At 42.1% G+C, this 25,338-nt stretch overlaps 1 protein-coding gene across 2 annotated transcripts in view; it reads right to left on the reverse strand.

Moving 5' to 3' along the window:
* Ipo8 (importin 8) overlaps window positions 1–25,338 on the reverse strand; it is a 57,838-nt gene that overhangs the window by 16,611 nt on the left and 15,889 nt on the right. For both annotated transcript variants that reach the window (XM_013115508.3, XM_005072947.4), the window contains exons 6-17: window positions 22,410–22,499; window positions 20,751–20,845; window positions 19,875–19,959; window positions 15,294–15,428; window positions 12,696–12,795; window positions 10,118–10,194; window positions 9,746–9,862; window positions 8,292–8,381; window positions 7,762–7,927; window positions 6,687–6,847; window positions 4,964–5,089; window positions 1,045–1,111 (exon numbers count right to left, since the gene is read on the reverse strand). In XM_013115508.3, coding sequence (XP_012970962.1) covers window positions 1,045–1,111; window positions 4,964–5,089; window positions 6,687–6,847; window positions 7,762–7,927; window positions 8,292–8,381; window positions 9,746–9,862; window positions 10,118–10,194; window positions 12,696–12,795; window positions 15,294–15,428; window positions 19,875–19,959; window positions 20,751–20,845; window positions 22,410–22,499 — 1,309 coding nt within the window. The remainder of the gene's footprint in view (window positions 1–1,044; window positions 1,112–4,963; window positions 5,090–6,686; window positions 6,848–7,761; window positions 7,928–8,291; window positions 8,382–9,745; window positions 9,863–10,117; window positions 10,195–12,695; window positions 12,796–15,293; window positions 15,429–19,874; window positions 19,960–20,750; window positions 20,846–22,409; window positions 22,500–25,338) is intronic.

Below are 25,338 nucleotides of genomic sequence, written 5' to 3' on the forward strand. Positions count from 1 at the left end.
TTCTTCAAGTTATACAACTTATAGTTCGAGCAGTATTCTTTAATTTCCTTCACAATACTTTATACCCATTATAAATAAAGAGGTCCAAAGAAATGTTCCTTATTCATACAACTATCACTACTCTTGGGCAAAAGAAAACCATGCTTTTAGTCCCAGCACTCGGGAGGCAGAGACAGATGAATCTCTATGAGTTCAAGGCCAGTCTGGTCTACAGAGTGAGTTCCAGGGCAGACTCCAAAGCTACAGAGAAACCCTGTCTCGAAAAACCAAAAAAATAAATAAAATAAAATAAAAAATAAAGGAAACCATATCTAAATATCCCACCAGAAAACATGTAACTCTTATCTCTGAGCAAAGACATCTAACTTCTAAGCTCTGTCTTTTCTCATGAAAGAAGTTAATACCTTGGAAACTCAAAGCTCTTTTGCTAATTCATACGTCAGGTGAAACACTTGTCTAGTTTTGAATGCTTTACAGGTCCCAGATAATCTTCATCCCAGCCCCTACTCCTCCCCCACCCTTCTTTCCCTCTCCCTCTCTCCCTCTGACACTTTTTTTCCTCTGCCCCTCCACACTAGGGTCTCAAGTAGCCCAGGCTGGCCTCAAAGTCACTACGTAGCCAACTTCTGATCTTCCTTCTTCCACCTCCTGAGAAGTGCTGAGAATTCAGGCATGTCCTATCCGCGTCGGTACATGTTAGTGCTGGGAACAAATCCCAGGGCTTCCTGCCAGCCAGGCAAGCACTCCACCAACTGGCATGCCAACCTCAGCCCAGTTCTGCTTGAGATACAGGTATTATTATTACATTCCCCATCCTTTAAATTTCCTAAAACCAGAAATTCTTCTCTGGACACAGTAAGAGTTCACCCCTGAAAGAAAATATACCTAGCTAATATCAGAAAGCTGAGACTCAAGTTTAAGGAAAGCAAGCTCACCTCTCTCAAAACTGTGTAGTTCACTAAGTTTAAAGAGCTACAAAAAAATGTACTTTTGAGCTCATCAAATCGAAAAAGAAATCTCAGTTTACCTTTTATCTGAACTTACCAATGACATGCTTCTGTAAAACAAGATCGATGATTCTCAGGCAGATGTTCTCCAACTGCTGTGTGATCTAAAGACAAATTAAAAAGTCTAAATTTCACTGTGACAATTCTAAGGTTATCATATAAATTAATATTATCCCAATGAAATAGCTATAGATATTTCTGAGAGGAGAAGTTGCAATCTTCATGTGAAAATTAAATATGCAAAAATACAAGAAAATTAAAAAAAAAAAAAGCTGGGCATTGGTGGAACACGCCTTTAATCCCAGCACTCAGGAGGCAGAGGGTGGATCTCTGTGAGTTCAAGGCCAGCCTTGTCTACAGAGCGAGTTCCAGGACAGCCTCCAAAAACAATACAGAGAAACCCTGTCTCGAAAAAACAAAAAACAAAAAACAAAAAACAAAAAACAAAAAAAAAAACAAGAAAATTCTGATAGGAAGGGAAGTTAAATCCATGGAAAATTAGAATTAGATGCTTCCTTAGCTCATATTCTACACTAAATGAATTTCTAATGGATCAATGATTTCTATGTTAAAAAAAAAAACTTTAACACAAAAATACCAGAAAAAGTAAAAGAATCTTCTGTAACCATAAGGAAGTAAAGAAAGTCACAACCAAATTAAGAAACTACCTGACTGCAAAATTGTCAAGAACTTGTGTACAAGGGCAGGGACAGATCAAGACAGATGGCAAACGGACTGAAATATCGTCAAGTGGTATCACAAACAACATCAAATTCCCCTTACACAAGTAATCTAACAATCTGACAGAAAAACAACTAAACCTATTTTTTTTAAAAAAAAAAAAGCACCTCAGGTTCATAAAGAGATGGTCACTCTCGCACATGACTGGGTATGACTCTGAGGCTGTGTAGGAAGAGAGATGCTCTGATCTCGGGATTACACGCCCGCATGTAACCTCAGCCAACAACACCTCCTCAAGAAATTCACCCACAGACACTTCTCACTCTAGCTACCGGACATGGATAAATCCATTCAGTACAACAATACCTGTGACTGCAACAACCAAAAATTCATTTAACAGAGAATGTCAGTGTCCGTGTGATCCGCTTACAAGAGAACACTATTAAAACTATATGCTTCTTGACTGACATGGAAGAATCACAGGATACATTTAAAACAACTGTACAATGTTATGCAGCTCTACCTTCTGCTGTCTTCATCAGGTCAGCTGTGACTGCCTACAAGAGTCGAGAGTCGTCAGGGGCAGGCCTGTCAGCTACTGACATTCCTCATTCAAGGAGGGTATGGGGAGAATCACTGGACCCAAACTTGAGGCTCCTCCCAGTCATATATATTCAATTCTGCCCTAAATGCACATGGCTTTGGGGTCTTAGGGACGGGCTAAAGTATACACGCTGAAGAAGGGGGAGGGGTAATTGAAGAGGACCTCCCTTGGTGAGGAAGCCAACATCCATGCTGTTTGAAGACATTCCAGTGCAGCTACTTGGGGTTCACCTACGATTTTAATGAGTCTTTCTCTGTCTTACCAGTTCCCAAATAATGTCTCGAGAGACTTCTTGTTAACTATGAAAGTTTGGCCTATAGCTTCGGGTTGTTCCTAACTAGTTCTTACAACTTAAATTAACCCATTTATATTAATCTGCGTTCTGTCTTGTGGCTCATGACTGTTACCTCTCCTCCTGCACATCCTGCTTGTTCTGCATCTCCTGGAGTCTCCACCTCTCTTTTTCCCAGAGTACTCTCTGTCCCCAGAAGTCCTGCCTAACTTCTTCCTGCCTAGCTATTGGCCATTCAACTCTTTATTAAACCCAATCACAATGATACATCTTAATACACAGTGTAGAAGCACAACATACGATCTAAGCTCAATAAACTCAATGATTCTCCAGGGTGACTGTGGTAGAACCAAACTCTGATTTATCACTGGGATTGAGGGAGGTGGATGCTGTTCACTCTCCTCCCCCAGGGTAGGAATTTTAGCAAAAGACATCATCATCTTTTTGAAAGACACATACATGCACTCACTTTTTACTAGTGTAACAAAAAAAAAATCTAAGTAAGATTTAAAAAAATAAATACAGCTGATAAAAACTACCACTCTGAGAAGAGAACTTGGTATATGGAAGAACTGAGTAAGCAGTAAGTTTAACTAAATACCTTTCCATGACTTCAATTATTCAATATTCAACACATACATATACCCACCCCCAGACAGACTCTCATTGTATAGACTGGCTGACCTAGAACTCACTATTTACATAGTTGATCTACTACAGTAGATCAGGTTGGCATCAAATTCAGAGATACACTTTCCTGCCTTGCCTACAGAGACTAACTGCCGTATCAGATTCTTTTTTGCCCCAAGACAGGGTCTCACTATGCATCTCTAGCTGTTCCTGGAACTCACTCTGTAGACCAGGCTGGCCTTGAACTCACAGAGATCTGCCTGCCTCAGCCTCCTAAGTGCTGGAATTAAAGTTGTACAACAGTATTCCTGGCTTTTGTATCAGGTATTTTTTAAATGAATAAAATTTAAAGTCAGTGGTGAGATACACTTTCATGTAAATGTATAATCCAACCTTAGAACATATTCTAATGCTCAATTTTAATTTTATTTTGGGTATTTTTTTATTTAAATGAAATAATAATTTGTAGGTACAGTTTGATAACTTGATAGATGTTAAACTATTATTTTGAAGTTCAAATGATCCAAAAACTAGACTCTACCGATATCCTTAAAACATCAGATACAGGGGCTGGAGAGATGGCTCAGAGGTTAAGAGCACTGACTGTTCCTCCAGAGGACCTGAGTTCAATTCCCAGCAACCACATGGTGGCTCACAACCACCTTGAATGAGATCTGGTGCCCTCCGCTGGTTTTACGAGACAGGGTTTCTCTGTATTGTTTTGGAGGCTGTCGGTCCAGCCCGGCCTCGAACTCACAGAGATCCGCCTGCCTCTGCGTCCCGAATGCTGGGATTAAAGGCGTGCGCCACCACCACCTGGCACTCCTTCCCATTCTTTCTGTACCTCTTGCATCACAACACTTCTCCTTCACTAAAACCTGCCACTGTAGCTGAAATCCCCACCCTTCCCCACTAAGATCAGACTATGGGTTCCTAGAAGGCAAGTCCCTTTTTCTACTGAATCTGGAAGTCACAGAAACCCAGCCTGGCACACAGCAGATATGATGACCTGGACTGAGATTAATACAAAGGCTTCTGCTGTTTACTTTCAATAAATGTGTAACTTCCCTCCTCAATCATCTTAACACATGACTTTAAAGTATGAGAGAAATTCAGTTTATTTGTCTGTGTGTTTGGAGAAAGGATTTCACTACCTAGCCCAGGTCATGGACTTGAAATCTTCCTGCACAAGTGCTGAAGCGAGAACAATTTTTAAAATTTACCAATATAACTAAACGTAAACCTTTAGTGCCAAAACTTGAGGCTGGTGAGTTGGCTCAGGAGGCAGAATCACTGGCCACAGTGCTGGAGGGATAGCTCAGTGGTTAAGGATACTTGCTGCCTTTCCAGAGGACCTGGTTCGTATTCCAGCACCCATGTGAGATGGCCCACAACTGCCTGTAACTCCAACTCCAGGAAATCCGATGCCCTCTTCTGGCCTCTAAGGGCACTCACACACAGGTGCACATACAGTCAGTATACACACAACAAATGCATAAATTTAAAAAATTAAAGGGGAAAAAATAATTTGCCACAAAAGCCTGGCTACTTGAGTTCAGTACCCCAAACCCACAATGGAAAAAGAAAACAGACTCCCAAGAGTTGTCCTCTGACTTCCATACACATGCCACGGTGAGCGCACACACACACACACACACACACCCCAAACTAAAAAGTAAAGAATTTATAACCACTGGTCACATAAATTTCAGTTAATATAACCATATAATGAAACACATGGGATCCTACCTCTTGATGGTCTTCCACAACTGTTAAGATAGTGTCGATAGTATGTAAAATTCCCATAGCCATCACAGTTTTGTCTTCGACTTCTTCGTACTCATCACTTTGAAGAACTTTACCAAATATCTCAGCCTGTAAAAATGACATTAGAACACTCACTGGCTGGTACCATTGCACCATAGCGGAGGGGCAGTGCTGCACACTCAGAAGCTAGCATTTTTCAGACACTAAGTTCTACACTTTGTAGACCTTTTCTCTTGCAATGACAGATCGTGTCACACTTATATGAACATCCTTCTGCGTTTCATTATAGTCACTGACATGAGACACATACTAGCTATTGTAACCATTGACTAATATTTATTTAACTTCTAGTTATCTTTAGACAAAATCGAAATCTAGAAACACTGGAAACAAGTGTTTCTAAAAGAAAAGATGTCACAAAAAATTTAGAAGATGAAATCATAGCTCACTCAGAGATTAAACAAAGACACAGACAAAAAGAGAAGAAAAGGCATTCAAGTAGGACTCCATTCCAGTTTTACTGTCCACATTAAGACGTATAGAAGAGGGGAGAAAACAATAGGAACATTTTTATCAAAGAAGCTATAAAAAAGTCTCATGGACTGGCAAGATGGTTCTTCGGGAAAAGGCACTTGCTACACAAGGTGGGTCACAGGAGTTCAATCCCCAGAACACACATTAACGGTGGAAGGAAAAAACCAACTCTACAGAGTTTTCCTCTAATCCCCACACTCTGCATCACACACACACACACACACACACACACACACACACACACCATGTACATATACAATGAACATAACTTTTAAATTTTCCAAAGAACGGAAATGAAATTCCAATTCCAAGTGCAAATGCAAGAGTTCAGCATCAAGAGTGTCAATATGGCATTTCAGGATGTTACAGGTGAAAGGGACTGTCTTGAATGGGGTAGATTTAAGGCTAATCAACCCAACCTCAGGAATATCTTAATCACTAAGGCAAATACTTTCAAATTAAGATCTTGTTTATAAATAAATAAAACAATTACAAATTCTGAAGTTTAATTTATTGGGGGGGCGTTATTTAGATTCCTTGGGGCTTTATTTTTTTTAAATGTGTATAGGTGTTTTGCCAGAATATACCACACACATGGCTGATGCCGTGGAGGCCAGAAGAAGGTATGAGATCCCCTAGAACTGGAATTACAGACAGGTGTGAGCTGCCATGTGGGTGCTGGGAATTGAACCAAGAGCAGCCAGTGCTCTTAACCACAGAGCCATCTCTCAGACGGTTATTTACCAAACTAGTACACACTTAGGTCATTCTTACTGTTGTTATGCGGGTATTTCTTCATAAAGAGAGTGGAAGGGAAGAGGAAGGCTTATAAGACTCAGGAAGCAAACAAAACTTACAAGGTTCACAAAGGGAATTCAGAAAGTTCTTAAGATTTACAAGGCTCCCCTCCAAATTATAAAGACAGCAAATGCTGGGGAGAGAGTGAGTTGCCTGAAAATTATGCAGAGAGGCTTCAGGGATGCAGTTTTCATAGTCACCCACGTTAGAATAGGCTTTTCAATGAAGCAGCTGCCTTGAGTTACCCCAGTAAGCTCACTGGTTCACCAAGCTAGACTTGAATAGAATCATTTCTTTAGTCTGTCATCAGAGCCCTATTTGGAGTGAGCAGAGGCTTGTTCATCCTCCCCAGCGGAAGTCATCCAACACTTACCAAGTGCTGGGTTATGTCGACAGCGATGGAGGCCACCTCCTGACTGTACTCACATATCATCTTCTGGATGACATTGGTGACATCGTCATTCTCCGTCTCCCTGACGATGTGCAGCAGCTCCTGCATGATGGGCCTCACGTGCGGTCGCATGTGCTCCTTGGCTAGTGCAGTGAGATAAATGAAGTAGCAAGAGTTGGTCACTCACACACTCTGACTCCTAGATCAGGGTCTAGATGCTGCTGTGCTGTGATGAGCAAGTCTCAAAGTTGCATTGAGCAAAACCCTCCTGGGGTCACCCAGCATCAGGATGTGGAAGAAACTGTCCTACCCCAAAGCTCTGCACCCTCACCCTGAGAAATGCCAGTTACACAAATGTGTCGTCAGCCTGACTGTAGGTCCCCACGACCAGTGTGAGAATTCCTGCCCACAGATAACTACAGTCAGCACTGTCCCTGTCCTGCCCATCTCTACCCACCCCAACCCCAGCCCTCAGCACATCTTTACACCTCATCCAGTCTTCCCACCAAGACAGGACACAAGCTTGTGTTCTCATAAAGCTGAATATACTTGCAGAGGTTATTTGGATCTTGAACAAACAAACAAAACACCCATGTCACTGCTCACTGGAAATACTACTCGCTAGTTTCTGAACTGGTAGAACCGCAAAGACCCTGGAGTTGAATCTTGGTTCTGTCCAATCTTATTTCTTGACCTGAGGCAGGAGGAAATGAAGGCTGACAGGATTGGAGCCTCCATCAGCTTTGTAAGCTTCAGAGAGAGGAAGCTGGATGCCTTCCCAGCTTCATGTGGCCAGTCAGAGAGCACCAAAGCTGGTCCAGGTGTCGTAAGGCCCAGGTCAAGCCCAGTAACCAATAATTATTAACTGGAAGCCACAACTAACAGAGCTCCTAAAACAGGCAGAATGAGTACCTAGAATCAGAAGCAGGCAAGGAATTTAAACTCTAGGCCCTCGGGATTAGAAATCCCCTTCTTTAAAAGCAAGGAAGTGGATGAGACTATTTAAGGCCATTTATTTAAAAAAAAAAAAAAAAAGGTAAGACACATGCGGCATCACCTTGAGTCTGGTTAGAGATCAGTGACTGCAGCGCCAGGGCAGCTTCCACCTTGACGGGCATCTCCTCGTCTTCAATCAGGCTCTTCTTTGCTAACTCAACCGCATTTCTGAGGTTGAGCTCATTATGAAACTTCAGGGAACTAAATGCGTGCAGCACCCAACAGGACTGCAATGACAGATGGGGTATTGACTGGAACAACAGCATTATGTGACAGTGTCAGGGGACGGTGACTGGGATGACAGTGCTGTGTGACAGTGTCGGGGACAGTGACTGTGTGACAGTGTCAGGGTACAGTGACTGTGTGACAGTGTCAGGGGATGGTGACTGGGATGACAGTGCTGGGTGACAGTTTTGGGGAACAGTCACTGGGAGAAGAGTGCTCTGCGAGTGTCGAGGGGCAGCCACAGGATGACAGTACCCCGTGACAACGTCACACTTGAAAAGTCTTTTACCAAATCATCACATTCACTGCAGAAACTACCCTACAGGTGAGATCTTAAGGTCCATAACAGATATAAGGAAAACTTACTCTAGCTCGAAGATATCCCAGGTTAGACAATAATAATGGAAACACGTGATTCTGTAGGAACAGCTCAATTTGGTCCTTGAATAAACTCTTCTGTTAAGAAAGAACAGAAAGCCAATGTCAGTGGCAAATGACTCCATCGTATGAAAGAGCCACTTCCCAAAAAGTGTGCTTATGATGACTTGCATTCCATACCCAATTCTGTAAGATTGTTTGATCCACACATTGCATCGCTAAAACAAGTCAGGAATAGTACCTTAGAACAACTTTATATTGATTGGTTTTTGTAGAATGTTAGGGACCAGGTCTTAGTAAATCTCTATTTCACAGCCCAAGGCCACTTTCCCAGAGCTCAGGCCACTTCCCTTCTCACGGATGAGCCTGGTGCCACAGAAATAACCCATGGCTTAACAATGCTTCATTAACACCTGCACTCCCTGGTGCAAACTCCTGCTCATCACTTATCAAACGTTTCCTGCTTCTGACGGCCCCACTCCTCAGCGCCTCCTGCCTAACCCCACAGGTTGTCCTCTGACCTCCATCCCTGTGTGGTGGCACACACGCAAAGGGACGGGCACAGGCACTCAAAGTAAGTGAATAAAACTTAGTAATGGAAGCTTTCCTTCTTTTGTGGGGGAGGGGAGAGGTCAAAAGGGCAAGGGGGTGAACTTGGGAGGACTGGGAAGTGAGTGTGATCGGGGCACATGACGTGAAGTTCCCAAATAATCGATAAAAATGTTACATTGGAAAAAAACATAATAAAGATATTTCTAAAACCCAAATATAAGAAATACATTTTTAATGTGTGTAGGTTTAACAAAAGAAAGGATATTTACAGTAGAGTCAATCAATTATATAATTCGTCACCAACAATTGTCATACTTTTGGTTGCTTGAGCTGATTCACAGCTTTGAGTTAAGTCTTGATCATCTGAGCTGGGGAAAATGGCTCATTTGACGAGGCCCTGAACTAAGAACCCAAACGGGTCAGGAGTAATGGTGTGATCCAATCATGCGGGGTGGTGGGGAGTGCAGACACAGGCAGATCCCCAAAGCTCAATGGCCGGCCGGTCTAGTGATTGGTAAGTTCCTAACTAGTGAGAGACCTGTCTAAAAACAAATACACAGCAGCTAGAGGAGACAGCTCAGCAGTTAAGAGCACTGGCTACTCTTCCAGAGGACCCAGGCACCTCATAACCTTCAGGGAACCTGACACCTTCTTCTAGCTTCTTCAGGCACCAGGCATACACATGGTACACAGACACATGTGCAGACAAATACCCATCATGCACACAAAGTAAGTAAAATAACAAAAATAAATAGTGGGGAGCCAGAGAGGAAGACAGCTTACTCTGGCCTCCAAAACACGGGTGTATACACACAAACACACACACTGTCATACACAAACTACACGAATACCCTCAAACATATGAAAACAAGAAATTGGTAAGTCTTAACCTTCAACAAAATCTCAGCCAGGGAACCAATCACATGCAGGGCTCCATCTTTCTTCCTAGGGTCAAAGTTCGGGTCTGTCAGTATCTGATAACAGAATGCCATCATTTTTGGCAACACCTAAAGAAACAGAAGAATCCATTTCAATCTGCATCAGCCTCCATCTTGTCACCACCATGTTAAATATGATGCACATTTTCAAATTTAATTTTCAGAATTATCAACTATAAGCTCAAGAAGAAAGGTATCAAAGATACTTTCAACCTTTTACTTGAAAAAAAAAACCTATTTAAAGTGACAGACTGCAGGCAATAATGATATAAATTGTTAAATACTGAGGACACGAGCTACTTTTCATTTCGACCAACTGTGTACCTCTTTCCTTTTCTTCGCGGCTGTGTACAAGAGGGTTTGGGCTGCAGTGGTGGGAGAAGCATAGTCTTCAAAAATATCTAGAATATCAAAAATAAATCTTGTTAATAAAAAATACACCCTTTATTACACAAGCTTTAAACCTGGCCAGTGGACTACAGAATAAAGATGCTAAGGTCGTGGTCCCAGAGTTTTCATGCACAACCTAATTTATAATTTGATGTTTAGCAAACGCCATGTGCTCAACCTTTCTGTGATAAGATTAAAGAAAAGCAGCATAGCCCAGGTATCTATTTCCCTGAACACAGGAATGTACTTCACACCTCTATCAAAAACGTATTCAGGGTGTTCTATGTGCCGGGCACTGCTCTAGGGTCTAGGGATGAAGGATCAAACACAGAAGCTTACGGGGTAGGAATTAAGAGACAGAGATTGTATGGATGGACTGCAGCAGGCAGGCGGAACAGCAGGGGAGGGGTTCTAAGGAGGGCTTGGCATTCAACAGATTCTGTGTTGAATGCTGAAGTATACTTAAATGCTACTTAATACCATGAAAACTTCCACAATTTCACAACACACTATTTCATAAACAAGTTGAAAACTTGAGGCTGGTGGTTGGTGCATGCCCTTAATCCAGCACTAGGGAGGCAGAGGCAGGTGGATCTCCGTGAGTTCCGAGGCCAGCCTGCTCTGCAGATCAAGTTCAAAGACAGTCTGGGCTACAGAGAGAGACCCTGTCTCCAAGCCCTCCACCCAAAAGGTAATGACTCCACGCTGAGGACTACACTACAACTTTACACTAGGATTCCAGTCCCTCTGGTGTCCTGCTCACAGCTGAAAGCACTGCCTGCCTCTCACAGACGCTGAGTCACAGGTGCACAGGGATGCATGCTTGTGACCAAAACAAAGAATAAAATGCTAGGTTTCTGCAAGTAAACACACTGTACATTACAAAAACAAACAGGTGCTAGAGAAAAAGGTAAGAAGTTGGGCACAGTGGCAACACATACAATCCTATGGTGGGGAGGCTGTGGCTAGATTGATGTAAGTTCAAGGTCAAGTCTGAGAACACTAAGAGACTCTTACTCACAAAGTCAAAAGAAAAAGAAGGGCTGGAGGGATGGCTGAGCAGTTAACATGGGGTGAAGGATGGCTGAGCAGTTAATGTGGGATATAAGGATGGCTGAGCAGTAACGTGGGATGCCTCAGTAAGGCATCTTCCAGAAGACCCGAGTTCGGTTCCCAAACACCCACATCAGGCAGCTCACAATCATCACCACGGCTCTAAGGAATACAACACTCTCTTCTGACCTGCTCGGGCATCCACCCGTACATAAATAAAAATGTCTTAAAAAAAAATGAAAAATGCTGACCATCTGAAGAACACCTGGGGGTTGGAGGTCAGCTCAGTGCACACCTATCACACACAGAGCCCTAGACTCACCTTTCCAGGCAAGGTGGTATACGCCTACAAATGCAGCGCTCGGAAAACGGAGTCCTGAAGACTGCCAGGAGTCTGAGGCCAGTCTAGGCCTGACTGAGTGAGACCCTATCTCAAAAAGCCTTAAGCGGAAAGAGGAACAACTCCATTCTTCTGCTAAAGCAGACAAGGAAGGGGGCAGACAGGGCGAAGAGAGGGAAGCAAATTCTGCACTGGATGATGACTTCTTAAAGGAAAGGGCAGAATGGAGAGAGAATGGAGATGGTCAATACTGCTTCTTCCCTTGTTTTCCTGAGAGGAAGAATGCTCCTCCTGGAATCAAAGCTTGCTGAGCCCTGTCACTGATGTCCTACAAGGTGGGCCCTGGCAGGAGTTTAAGCTGAACTTTGGGACTTTAGATGACTGACTCAACAAGTGAGCGACAGGGTTTCTCGAGGCACCTTCAACATACCTCAGTTTTAAACTGGCAGTCTTTATCTCAACATTACTGGAGGCGGACTAACTAGTGCCAGTCAAGACCAGGAGAATTTAGAAATGAGGAGGGGAAAAAAAATATAAAATAAAGCAAGTAGATATGGTAACATTGCTGCTCTGACATATCTCAGCTACGGGATACACACTTACACATGATAACACCTGCACAGGGCCTTACCCAGGGAAAGGGTAAGTCGGTATCAGGCCACCTACTCAGCTCAACAGCTTCTAGAAGGATCCAAGCCAAAAAGATTCCCAAAAGAACTGGGTTACACACAGTGTGGCCAGTGAAGGAAATCCTATCCCTGGTAGAACGCATAGTCAGGGGGAAGCAAATCAAGCTGAGTTTCTGACACGTGCAGGGACCCAAACCTATTCCAGACGACGAGTACTAGGTGGTAAAACAGACAGGAAAAAAAAAAGGTGGTCCCTCCATGCCAGCCACACAGCCTGGGTAACAAACCATTCGGCAAAGGCCTCGGCTCTGCCGCAAGAGATGAGTAAGGCTTCTTTCGTCTCCGGCACCCAAAGGCATCAAGCACCTTGGTGCAAAGTAACATCAGCCTTTCCTCAATTTCAGAGTCCACCGTACAGAGCGGAACTGCTTAGAGATACAAACCGGTCGTATTTACATATCCAGGAAATGCTGAGGGGAAACTCAATTACCAAACTTCATCCTTATGTATTCATACGGGTCTTCTTGCCACAGCTCCTCATCCTCGTCTTTGTAACACATCACAGAGAAGATCACGTCTTCGGAGATGTTCTGAGGTGAGAAGCAAACAAAACAGGTGGTTACAGGCCATCCCACTGAGACTCCCAGCATTAGATTCTCCAGAGTTACCCGGATCTTTCTCAACCTGCGTTCACACCCAGAGAGGAGAGCAAGAGCTGAAGACTTAGAAGCTGGAGGCTGGAAGCAGAGAAGTGAAAAGTCCCTTGAACCAAGGACAGGTCAACATTAAACAGTGTTTTCTTGTGGAGGAAAAAAATGCCACCAGGGTTACATTTACTATTATGATTCTCGTGTTGAAAACGCTTCATGTGCCCATGTTGGTCCGAAGCATTGATCCTTCAACCATATCTGTGTCTTTTCTGCTTCCATTTCCAAAACACCAGTGCTCCGCTCCACAGCTGTGTGTTTCAGAGAGGAGGTTCCCTCAGCAGCCTGCGAACAGCAGCCAAGCTCAAGCAGGCCCTGTGTGTTCTGGTAACTCTCACATAAAAATAGGACCGGGGCTAGAGGGATGGCTGGGCGATCTTCCAGAGGACCTGGGTTCTATTCCCAACACCCACATGGAGGCTCTTAACCATCTAACTCCAGTTCTAGGGCATCCAAAGACTTTCTGGTCTCTTTGGCACCAGGCATGCACACAGTTCACAAGCAAGCAGCTAACACCCATACATGCAAAATAAAAACAAATAAATAAAAAAAAAAAGAGGGGGGAACCATTTCTTATCACTTAGTTGAAATTCTAAAGGTCAGTATTTTCCTGAAAGTTTCTATGTGAAAACTAATAAGGCCAAAGGAAAGGACGCTATTTAGTATTTCATGTCAGCCTTACATTTACAGGTACAAAGTAAACAAAATGAAAACAGTATCTTTACTAATTGCAAAGAAATTACCACTATTTGATCGCAGTAGGAAAACAGTTACAAAGAATCCACAATTCACAAATTTAAAAGAAACTACATGGAGCTGGAGAGAGGGCTCAGTGGTTTAAGAGCACTGGGTGTTCTTCCAGAGGACCTGGATTCAACTCCCAGCACCCATGTAGCAGCTCACAACTGTCTGTAACTCCAGGTCCAGGTGATCTGATAACCTCACACCAATGCACATAAAATAAAGTCAAATAAATTATTTAAAAAGTCTTACATATGTAAGACTTGTGTTCAGATAATGCTAACCAAAGCTGGGTGTGGCAGTAAATGTAATCCTAGCATTCAGAAGAAAATCCTAGCATTCTAAGAAGAAAAATCGTGAGTTCAAAGGCCTAACGATATAGAAAGACACTGTTTAAAAAAAGATAATGCTACCTAAACTCTATCATAGATACCATGAAAGGTAAAGCAACTGAGTTTTCTTGTCACATGCCAACTTACAGAATTTAAGAACAAGGGGTTAGGAATGTTAGTTGACAGGGCACTTGCCTAGCATGCATGAGATTCTTGAAGCCCGTCGTACAAACCCCATCACCCCATACACCAGACAGGCACGGGCAGTGGTGCATGGCTGCAATCTCAACCTTTAGGAGGTAGGGACAAGAGGACCAGAAGTTCAAGGTCATCATCCACCACACAGGAAGTTCAATGTCAGTCTGGGCTACTGTCTCAAAAGACAAAAAAAATTGTAAACCTGGTGTGGTGGCCCATGAATTAATCTCAGCACTCAGGTGGCAGAGGCAGGTGGATCTCTGTGAGTTCAAAGCCAGCCTGGTCTACACAGTGAATTCCAGAACAGTCAGGGCTACATGGAAAGACCTTGTCTCAAAAGGAAAAAAAAAATGTTTTATGCCAAGAACTCACAGTTTATTGGAAATGGAGAGTCAGTTCTTAATGTCTTTAAGTTATCCAGATATTTATGTGCAAATAAAATGTATATATTATTGATCCATCACTTTCCATTCTGATTTATTTGTTCTTTAATTATGACAAATAACAGTGCTGAATTATGTCTTTTAAAACAACAACAACAAAAGTTGGCATTAAAATGTTAGCCATTAATAAGTTTTAATAAAACCTTTTTAATAAAAAATAAAAATAAGGCTATTTTTAATAAAACAAAACTTCAACTTCTGCTAAAGAACTGAATCCAAGAAAGAAAGAGACTGAGAGGGATGGAGGGAAGGAGAAAGAGAGAGAGATAGAGACACACTTTGGCACATATCCACAAAAGAAAAGCCATTGATCAAACTTCATCTTCTGCAAAATAACACTCCCTTTGTAAAGTCCTGCTGGCAGCTTTCAAAATGTTTTCACACAAGGGTCAAGAAAACATTATGATCTGCCTTAACAGAACAGACACCAAAGCTAAATAAAATGATTGACATCTGACTCCAAGCCTCCCAACTCATAATCCTGAAGATCTCCCTCTTCTCAAATGCTTCAACTTTGGAAGCCCTTCATTGTAAGACTGAACTTGTTGGTAATTATTGTTAGTGGGAACAGAGATTAAGTAGAAAACATAGGACAAAACAACACCTGCTTTCTCTAGAAAACCCAACTTAACCGACAATGGTGTAGAGAGCCACTACCAACACTAACCTGTATGTGTGGCTTCATCTGCTTCCAGGTTACAGCGTGGACAACACCTTGGTTGAGATAGTTGAACGCTTGCTGAAGGACACGGGGGGCTATATATTCTTTCTGTCTGTACTGGTCTAAAATTTTTAGTAGTACCTATGGGAAAACAGGTGGGGGTTGGGAGGGATGAACATAGAACAATTACTACATTAAAGAGCAGAGAAGTGCTTGAGACATGACATAAAATGCTGTAGAGACAGTGATCTGCACAAGCAGATTTGGGGGAGACATTGAGAAAGCTCCTGCAGACATTGTATCTTTAAATGGGTCTATGTTCTAGTCTATGGCTAGTGTGCTGTTTTCAATGAAAATGACCCACCTATGGGCTCATGTGTGTGACACTATTAGGAGGTGTGGCCTTATTGGAGTAGATGTGGCCTTGTTGGAGGAAATATGACACTGGGCGTAGGCTCTGAGGTTTCGGGTGCTCAAGCCAGGCCCAATGTCATTATCTCTTCCTGCTGTCTACCAATCCAGATGTAGAACTCTGAGCTACCTCTCCAGCACCATGTCTGCCTGCACGCCACCGTGCTTCCTGCCATGAAGATAATGGACTAAACCTCTGAAGTGTAAGCCAGCCTAATTAAATGTTTGCCATGGTCATGCTGTCTCTTCACAGCAATAGAACTTTGACTAAGACAGCTAGCTTCTTTTCAATAAAATTACAGATCTGACTGAGCAAATAAATAAACATCTCAAACTTTTATATAATCACACAGCAGCACAGGTTCACACAGTACCAGCAGCGCCAACACTTAGACCTTAATCAGAAGATAAACATTATTATAAAAATAGTGCTGATATAACCAATTTCTCTTTGAAATAATTAAACTAGATCCCCAAATAACCTTCACACCAAAATAAACTCCAGACAGATAAATACTTTAACAGTTAAAAACCCTAAAGCATGGAGTTCCTAGAAAAAAAAGTAGGATATTTGTGTATTTTATAATGTCAGACCACAGACAATCTCTGTAACATAAAGTTGACTTTTCTATGGGCCAATTACATTCTTGTTTATAAGAAAGAACCGTGAGAAGCGGCTGCGACCAGCTCAGGGGTCTTTAGAGACAGCACAATGCTCCTGCCTCCCATTTCCTGGTTCCCATCACTTCATTATGTCAAGCTGAAAGTGAGTTGCCAAATCTTTCAGAACATATACACGATTTATAAGTCAGACTATGAATTTTATCCACCTTACCTAAAATCTAGGTTAATAAAATTGGTCTGAAGTCCAGCTCCTGCAATGGCAGCTGAGAGAATGGCTTTGCACAGGGCTGTCCCAACACCGTGGCTGGGGTTCAAACATGCATGGTTGCCATGCCAGAGGAGCAGCAGGTGGCAACTGACTGCAGGGGATCAGCCCACCAGCACGCCAGGCACCAATGGATGGATCTTGGGTAGGTGAGGCCCTGAGAGACTCGGCCCCAGAATGTCTCTTGCTACTGCTGTGTCTTTGCATGTTTGGTACTGCCATTTTTCTCTGGTATCTTGGCATGGTTTGAATGGGTATGGGGAGACCTTCACTGCCTTAAATGTAGTGGGGTTATCTCGTGGGAATATCCCCTTCTACTGGGCATTTTTTACCTGTGGATTATTATGAAGATGATTTCCTATTAAGCTGTACTGCTTAACTGAAGCAAAGATTTTATATATATAATAATAGTGTTAGTTTAAATAAGATTTTGGAGTTCGAGGCCAGCCTGGTCTACAAAGCGAGTTCCAGGACAGCCTCCAAAACCACAGAGAAACCCTGTCTCGAAAAAAAACAAAAAACAAAAAAAAAAAAAAAGATTTTGATGATTGAGGGTCTTTAATATAGTAAGGGATTATGATAGAGGTTAGTGGGAAAACTAACACAGGTAAAAACAAGATATGGTGTTACCCTTGCCCTTGTCCCTGATAAAACAGGGGATGCAGAGGATAGAAAATTAAAACATGGAAATGTCACACAGCCAGTTTTTCTTGAGAAACCGTATAGCCTGTGGCTTAGGTTAATGATTAAGGAAAACAACTGAGTCCCAGAAACTAGGCTAGCTCAAGTTCTTTAAATCTTAATGTTGGGAGATGTGTTCACAGGCTTCAGTGTGCATCATAGCTAAACAAAACTTTAAAAATAACGTAAAGTTAAATTAAGATGTTTTTGTTAATGGTTTTGAGTTTAAAAAAATACCTTGGAAAACAATTTAAAGGCATGTTTTTAATAGCTGAGCAAGGGACTCACTGAGGTCAGGGAACAAGAATAATGGCAGCCTGGCTATTGCTGGCTGATGTACCTTTCTTGCTAGGATGGGATGGTGATCAAGGATGGTAATTCCTGAACCCATTTCTGCCCTCAGCTCCCTGATATAAAAAAACGTATGCACCCTGGGGATTTAAAGTAGAACTGACTGTTTTTCATATATACAAGTTTAGAGTTGTGGCCGGGCGGTGGTGGTGCACACCTTTAATCCCAGCACTCAGGAGGCAGAGGCAGGCGGATCTCTGTGAGTTCGAGGCCGGGCTGGACCGACAGCCTCCAAAACAATACAGAGAAACCCTGTCTCGTAAAAAACCAAAAAAAAAAGTTTAGAGTTGTGATTCCTTTACGATATTTTTTATAAGATTACCTTTTAAGACAAATAATAAAATAATTGGTCTTTTCTTTGAAACCACAAAATGCAGCCTGTCAGCAAGAAAAAAAAAAAAAAAAGAACTGACTGAGAAGAACACCTTGCTTGAGTACACTCTGCTAATCTGTAACAAGTTGCTTGGACATGAATGCATGCAGGTTCTTGGAATGACTTGTTTTTTCCTGTGTAAGTTGTTTAAATGTGTAAGGGATATGCAAAAACATGATTTTTTTATTTGTATTCATTGTAATCGCTCACTTGAAAAATAGTACGTAACCACAGTGTAACTTTTATATTGCTTGAAAGATTCTACTGGGGTATTTATATAAGCTTTAAGGGAAAAAATAAAGACAAGAAAGAGAAGGAAACCACCAGGAAATAGGTAGAAGAAAAGCTAGAAGGAAGGAAGACTTAAAGAGAGACAGAAGGAAGACATCAGGATGGAAAAATAGAACAGAAAAGAAACAGAATAGAACAAACAACAGTAAGAATGATAAAATGAAGGAAAAAGGTTTGGCCTAGAAAAATCCTGTGTGTCTGTTTGTCTGTCCAGTCTGCTCTGCATCTCCTTTTCAGTTTCTCTGACCTGCTGAAGGCTTGCCATTCACTAGCACCCTAGGTGAGATCCTGACATACTGAAGGTGTGTGTGTGTGTGTGTGTGTGTGTGTGTGTGTGTGTGTGTACGTTTGTATGTGCATGTGTGCATGCATGTGTGTGTTTCTTTTTCGCCAACCACAGAGAGTTCAGTTTTACTCCCTTATATAGAAAAGTCAAATTGAGGGATTAGTCTGCTAACCCTGTTGGATGCTCCTCTATCCCTGAGCAAGCTGCAGGCTTGGTCCTCACCACAGCAATAGGGGAGATTCAAGACAGCAGCAGATGACAGCTCTGGCCAGGAAACTAATTTTAAATATCAGAGTACATCTTCAATAACATTTCTGGCAAAAACACATGGACACAGCCCGCATTTTTTAATACAAGTATACACATGCATGCGTAAATGACACTAGAAAATTCTAAACACACTTCAAGAGACATCAACGTTAAGATACTTCTTGAAGTTTGACAGCAGCAGAACAGAGTCAAAGATACAACTGAATGCTGGACAGATAATTTCACTTATTATTTACTAATTTCCCCTACAGAGAATCTCATGGGCACCACATCAAAGTACTTTTCGGAAATTGTTTCACCTTTCTTAAGCACTTAATTTCGAATTACCTAGAGATTTATGAAAAATCTATAAATACCTTCTGCATCATTGAAGCCTTGGATTATGTCTGATTAAACAGTCCTAGCTTTCCTACAAAGGCCCTGGCACAGCTAATTACTAATTACTAACTCTCATAAAAAAAATAGCAAACATATCATGACTCAGTTGCCAGTATTTGATGGACCAATCAGAGTTCACTGTCCTTGCAATTTTTAAAGTTTTTAAACACTGATATCAACAGTATCCTCCGTTCCACGTTTTCCTTATGTGGGCTGGATACTCCCACCTCCAAGAACATGCGTATGTTCTTACCGGAGAGTCTTCACTGATATCTAAGCTAGACTACTCTTGAAATACATTATTCACGGTACACAAAACTTCAAACAGACAAGGGAAAGCTCAGAGACATTGGAAACTGTTAAGAACACAGAGGGGTCTACATCATCATCTGAGGCATCCTCCCCAAGTCTAGGAGTCATGAAGGCAGTTCTGGTGGGAGCACATGGGGGACACTCTGGCTGCCCTGACTCCCACAGCTGCCATTTCACCCTCTGTGAGTGTGCGACAAATTACCATGTAAGCAAGCTACCTTGGAACAGGTAGAAACAGCACTCGATAATAACCATTCCTCTATTTTTTATATATACTTTTTTTATTTTAAATTTAAATTAGAAACAAGGCCATTCCTCTATTTTTAAAAGCACTAAGTTTATTACCTGCTGAATTCCTACTGCGTAGGTTTTCAAAAAAAATTCAGAAAATTCAAAGTATTCCTTCGTGACGTTTCCCGGGCTTCCATACCTTAAAATTAAAAAAAAAAAAATCTAAGTATGTACTGTGAACTTTAAAAGCACAGCATACTTGCTATTTTAAATGCAGATACTAAAAGATGTCTTCAACTGGGCCAGAAAACTAGCACATGCTCTTTCTCCACAAGATACAATATGAATCAGGAGGAACTCAGAGACGCTATGGCGCAGTTAACATTTTGAACAGAAATTTCTAATTTCTAAACCAATTAACTCCTAGAATGAATAAAAATGTTATGCCTGACATTGTTTTTCAATAAAAGCTTTTAAAATTAAATTTGACTTCCTTATGGAGCCAAGCATCCATGTGCACCTTCTTACATAATTTCTGGATATTTCCTGGGGGGTGGGGGAGGATGAAAAGTTTTCCATGTCTTGCACAGAGTAGAAAAGAGCCAGAGACAGCTACCCACTCTGTTATGATTTCCAGGGCAGTGGGCACAAGCCTACTTTGAGCATCGGGTAAAGCTTTGCTCTCTGTGGGGATTTTTTTTTGGGGGGGGGTTGTTTTTTTTTGGTTTGGTTTGGTCTGGTTTTTGGCTGTATGAGACAGGGCTTGCTACGTAGGTAAGAATGACTTCCAATCCATGATTCTCCTTCCCTCCACTTCCCTAAGGCTTAGAATAGATGTGTACATCACTAGGCCCAGCTGCTCTCTATGGCTTTAAAAACAAAACAAAACAAAAATCGTTTTCTTAGAACATCAGGGAGCCACTCACTTCTAGGGTACCCAATACCAAGATACCAACTGTAACACGGTTAACACAGGAAGTGGGGTAATACCGCTCAAAGAGACGGGCCACGATGTGTAGAGCCCATTTCTTACACTTCCACCACACCAGCTCTGGTCGGTCATCCTCATCAATTTGAAGAGTCTCCTAAGAAGGGAAAGACGTCAGATCAAATTTTTTTTTCCTACGTTGGTTAACAAAACCAGCATAAATTTTGGTAGAGATGAAGTCATAGCTATTCGAAGTGAGACTGCTATGTGAGTATACACTCTACTTTGCAGGTAGCTAATTAGAAATTAAGTAAGTTGAGCAAATCCTTTCCTGGCAGTGCTGATCTTTCAAGGGAAGCAAGCAGGCAGAAACAGAGCTCTGAGGGGAATAAGAAAAGTTCCAAGTTGGCAAAAATCACCAAACTGTTTATTGCCTATCTGGACACATTAAGACTTGAAATAATTTGTTTCATATATGGACAATGGAGAAGATATGTCAGAATGATTAGCATGTGGGAGTCCTCGGGCTCAACTTAAATATGCAAATAAATAGAAGATGTGGGCACAAAAAGAACAGTGGATATTTCAGGTCAACTCAAATTTTTAAAATATACAAAGGTTAATTTGATAGATGAAAAGGCACTCTTGTTGCTACCACAGCCACACTCAGATACTTTTTCCTGTAAAATAGGTAGTTGAGAACCAAGTGTGCACTTGCAGCAAACACTCTCAGCCACAGTTTCCTACAGTACATGCTAGATAGAGCACTGTTTCTGCTTTGCAAGGCCTGTCAAAAGCCCAACACTTTCAGGACGCAACCACTGTGCCACAGAATTCACCCCACCCAGGCACTAAACCACATTCTTACACATGAAAACTACCCAAATATCCAGTAATGAAGCACTCCACTAAAATAACAGTATAAAAACAGTCAGAGGGCCAGCAAGATGGTTCGGGAGGTAAAGGTGCCCACTACCACCCTTGATGACTCAAGTTTGATCCCCAAGATCCACAGGGTGGAAAGAAAGAACCACAAAGGTCCTCTGACCTCTACACGTGCACCATGGTGTACTCCCAGACAACATACCACCTACACACATACACACACACACACACACACACACACACTCACTGGATCCTCTGTTCTACACACACATCATGGTATACTCCCACACAGCACACCACCTGTATATACACATACTCACTAAAAAGAAATTTAAATGTAAAGTAAAAATTATTTTTAAAAAAGTTATAATCAAGCTGGGCGGTAGTGGTGCACGCCTTTAATCCCAGCACTCAGGAGGCAGAGGCAGGCAGATCTCTGTGAGTTCAAGACCAGCCTGGTACAAGAGCTAATTCCAGAACAGCCTCCAAAGCCACAGAGAAAAAAAAAAAAAGTTACAGCCAGAAAAGTATTGATAATATTTATATTTCAGTTTTGGTAGAAAAAAATATGAAGGTACAGCTACATGTAATATTTTTATAAGCAAAATTCTAAACATACATGTAGGAAAAAAGACTAGAGAGACATGTAGCAAGGTTTAAAATGTTTGTAACCAGCTTAAGTTAAACGTGGTTACTGTTATAATATTCTTGCTGATCTGACGTTCTAAAAGTAAACATTATTAATCATGTATTACATTATTTCACTAGTTAATATGATAGTGGTATTCTTGTTTTCCAGAGAGCATTTGCAGGCTTTCTTCAGAACCCTGACATACCGGAGGGACCGTCCTGTCAATGATGGTCCGAAAGATCTCCATCCACGTTGTCATGGTCTGGTGATTGACCAGCTGAAGAGGCAGTGCGTACTAGGAAACAGAGCAGCGGTAGACAGTCAGCACTTTATATCACAAGGCAAAAATATACAAAAAAAAAGCTAAATTGGAGCAAGAAACAGCAACTCGTGATTCAGCCTAAAATTAACTCTAAAAAATCCATAGTCAAATACATACTTTGGGGGGTGGGAGGCAACAAGGCCTCACATATCCTAGGCTACCCTCAAAGTCCCCCAAGGATGACCTTGGACCCCTGACCCTCCTGCCTCCACCTCCTGCATACTGAAATTACAGGTGTTTGCCGCCACACCTAATTTTATGTAGCTCGGGGGATTGACCCCTGGGTTTCATACATCCCAGGTAAGAACTCTAACACTTGGGCTACTCCCCAGCCTCTCTTTCTGTTTGTTAGGTGGATTGAAACAGGGTGTGTTTTGAAACAGGGTCTCTTTGTAAGCCAAGCAGGCTTCAAACATGCTATGGAGCCAAAGACAGTCTTACAGTCTTAATCTTCCGACCTCTACTCTGAAAACACGAGGCTTACACACATGTACAACCTACATCTGGCTTTTATATATAAGTCTTTTAAAAATTAGAAACATACACGCCATTAGTTGTTTCTCTTGTCTACCTTTACAAACAAAGATTTAATATCAATAATGTCCCATTTATTTCATACATTTTGGGTTGTTTTACAACCTGCCTCTCTTCGTGTATCCAACTTTTAATTGTAAGCACTCTGATGAAAATCTTCACCTCGTGAACTCGCAAGAAGCGCTTTTTTAATTCCCATCCTCTAGTGTGTGGCCCAGTAGCTACAGTGACCGCTACTCAGGCTCCATCACCCCTGCTACACCTCGAGCTGCAGGGGGCTGCCTCCATGCCCACTGTTCTACTGTCCCTAGCTATGAGTTAATGGCATAACCCTAAAGGAGACATCCCTCTGTCTCACAAAGCTCACACCACAGCTGGAAAGGGCAAATAGTGAAGGAGGGGAGAGAGGCAGCTATGGATGTTCACACCTATAAGCCAGACATGGCGGCTCACACACGTAAGCCCATCACTCAGAAGGCTGAGGCAGAAACCCTGCTGCGAGTTTGAGGGCCCCCTAGGCTACACAGTGGAACCCTGTCTCAAAAAAAAAAAGATTAAGAAAGGCCATACTTTCCTCTCAGTGCCGTATGGGGGGGAGGCATTTGGGCTTGAACTAGGGTCCAGAGGATGGGCAGGCAGGGGGTTGGGCCAAAAGCGGTGATTCCCCACATATGTCTGAAGGAACCAAATACCTCTACACAGATAAACACTACTTAAGACCAAATAATCTCGTTGAATTAGACATTTAGGAGCAGTTCATTGGGGCCATCTGTATCCCAGCCTTATGCCATGATTACAGTTTCAAATCTCCCTTTTTTTTTTTTTTTTAATTTTGCCTTCAAAGGAGCACATTATTGTATTTATATATAACAGATTACCAAAACAGTTAAAGATGTCAGAGCAGTTCACCTTTGTTTTTGGGTTTTCTGTTTTTTATGTGTTTAAAAGATTTTTTTCCCCTGCCAGTAAGCCAAGTAGATAAAGAAACCACAGAAAACTCATGTCCGGAGCCTTCATGTTACCCACCAGCACCTGGGCTCTGTTTACCCAGTAAGCAAGGCTAGCCCCAAATACATGGGCTACTATTGTTGTTACAATGTCCAATGTAAAATAGGCCTACTGGGGAGATCTCTAGTACTAACTCTACAAGAAAGAAAGGCCATGCAGCTGTCTTTCCAAACACTTCAGAAAATGTAGAAGAATGCATTGCCCTGATATTCTACTTTCTTCTCTCTTGTGAGATCTCCTTCCTTTTGTCCTGGGGAAAAAAAAAAAAAAACAACCCTGCCTTCAACTGACTTCCCTAAACAATTATGAGACCAGGTGAGGTGGCCACACTCTTAATGCCAGCACTCTGGAGGCAGAGGCAGGCAGATCTCTGTGAGTTCAAGGCCAGCCAGGTCTATAGAGTGAGTTCCAGGACAGTCAGGGCTACGCAGAGAAACCCTGTCTCAGAAAAAAACAAAAACAAAAGGCTTACAAGAGGAGACTTTATTATAACCCTAAAGTAGTCCAAAGGCACCCAAGTCAAATGAAACAAGAGCACGTCCCAACTCCCCTGTCCCCCCCTACCTAGCGCAACTAAACCACCCTCACGTCACAGGGAAGTGTCAAGGAGGCACACAAGACAGCTTTAATCCAGCATCACATCTACGCTGACCCCAATTCTTCTTCCCAGGCTGAAATCATTTACTCAGGGTTTTCAAGGGTTCAGTGCTAAATATTCTCAAATTCAGGGACATTCCATCTCTATCTTTAATTATTTTTTTAACTACCATACTAGTAGCATTCTTTATAGTTTCCACATAAAAGGGGATTGGCTTAAATCACGGGAAATACATAGAGGGCAGAAAGGCCTTGTGCACACAGATGAGCACGTGAAGAGCCAGGGAAAGTTAAAACATATAGCTCGTTTCTCCAAAGGGAGAAGATAGATATTTAGCTGTTTCTCCTGGAACGCTGGGGAAGAATGTAGCTTACATCCAGGTAACGCTTTGCTACCTGTTCGGTCAGGGTCTGCTCGTATCCCCCACAACATTGTGCTTGCTTACCCCAGACTTTCCCCCTAAAGCCTTGAGCTTTACTTCTAGGCCACGAGACTCATCCTTGTGAGACATGTCACCTGCACTTTACAACAGCCTAAGTGATGGCTGTGTTGTCTCAGGGCCAGGCCAATCCTGAATCCCACAGGCATTAAGTTTACCTCAGAGGCCCTTATCCTGAACAATGTTTCTAACACAAGAAACCATCTTATAGACGAAACCGTGTGTACTTTGCT

The sequence above is a fragment of the Mesocricetus auratus genome, unplaced genomic scaffold (genome assembly GCF_017639785.1).
Source record: "Mesocricetus auratus isolate SY011 unplaced genomic scaffold, BCM_Maur_2.0 Super-Scaffold_100001, whole genome shotgun sequence".
Classification (NCBI taxonomy): domain Eukaryota; kingdom Metazoa; phylum Chordata; class Mammalia; order Rodentia; family Cricetidae; genus Mesocricetus; species Mesocricetus auratus.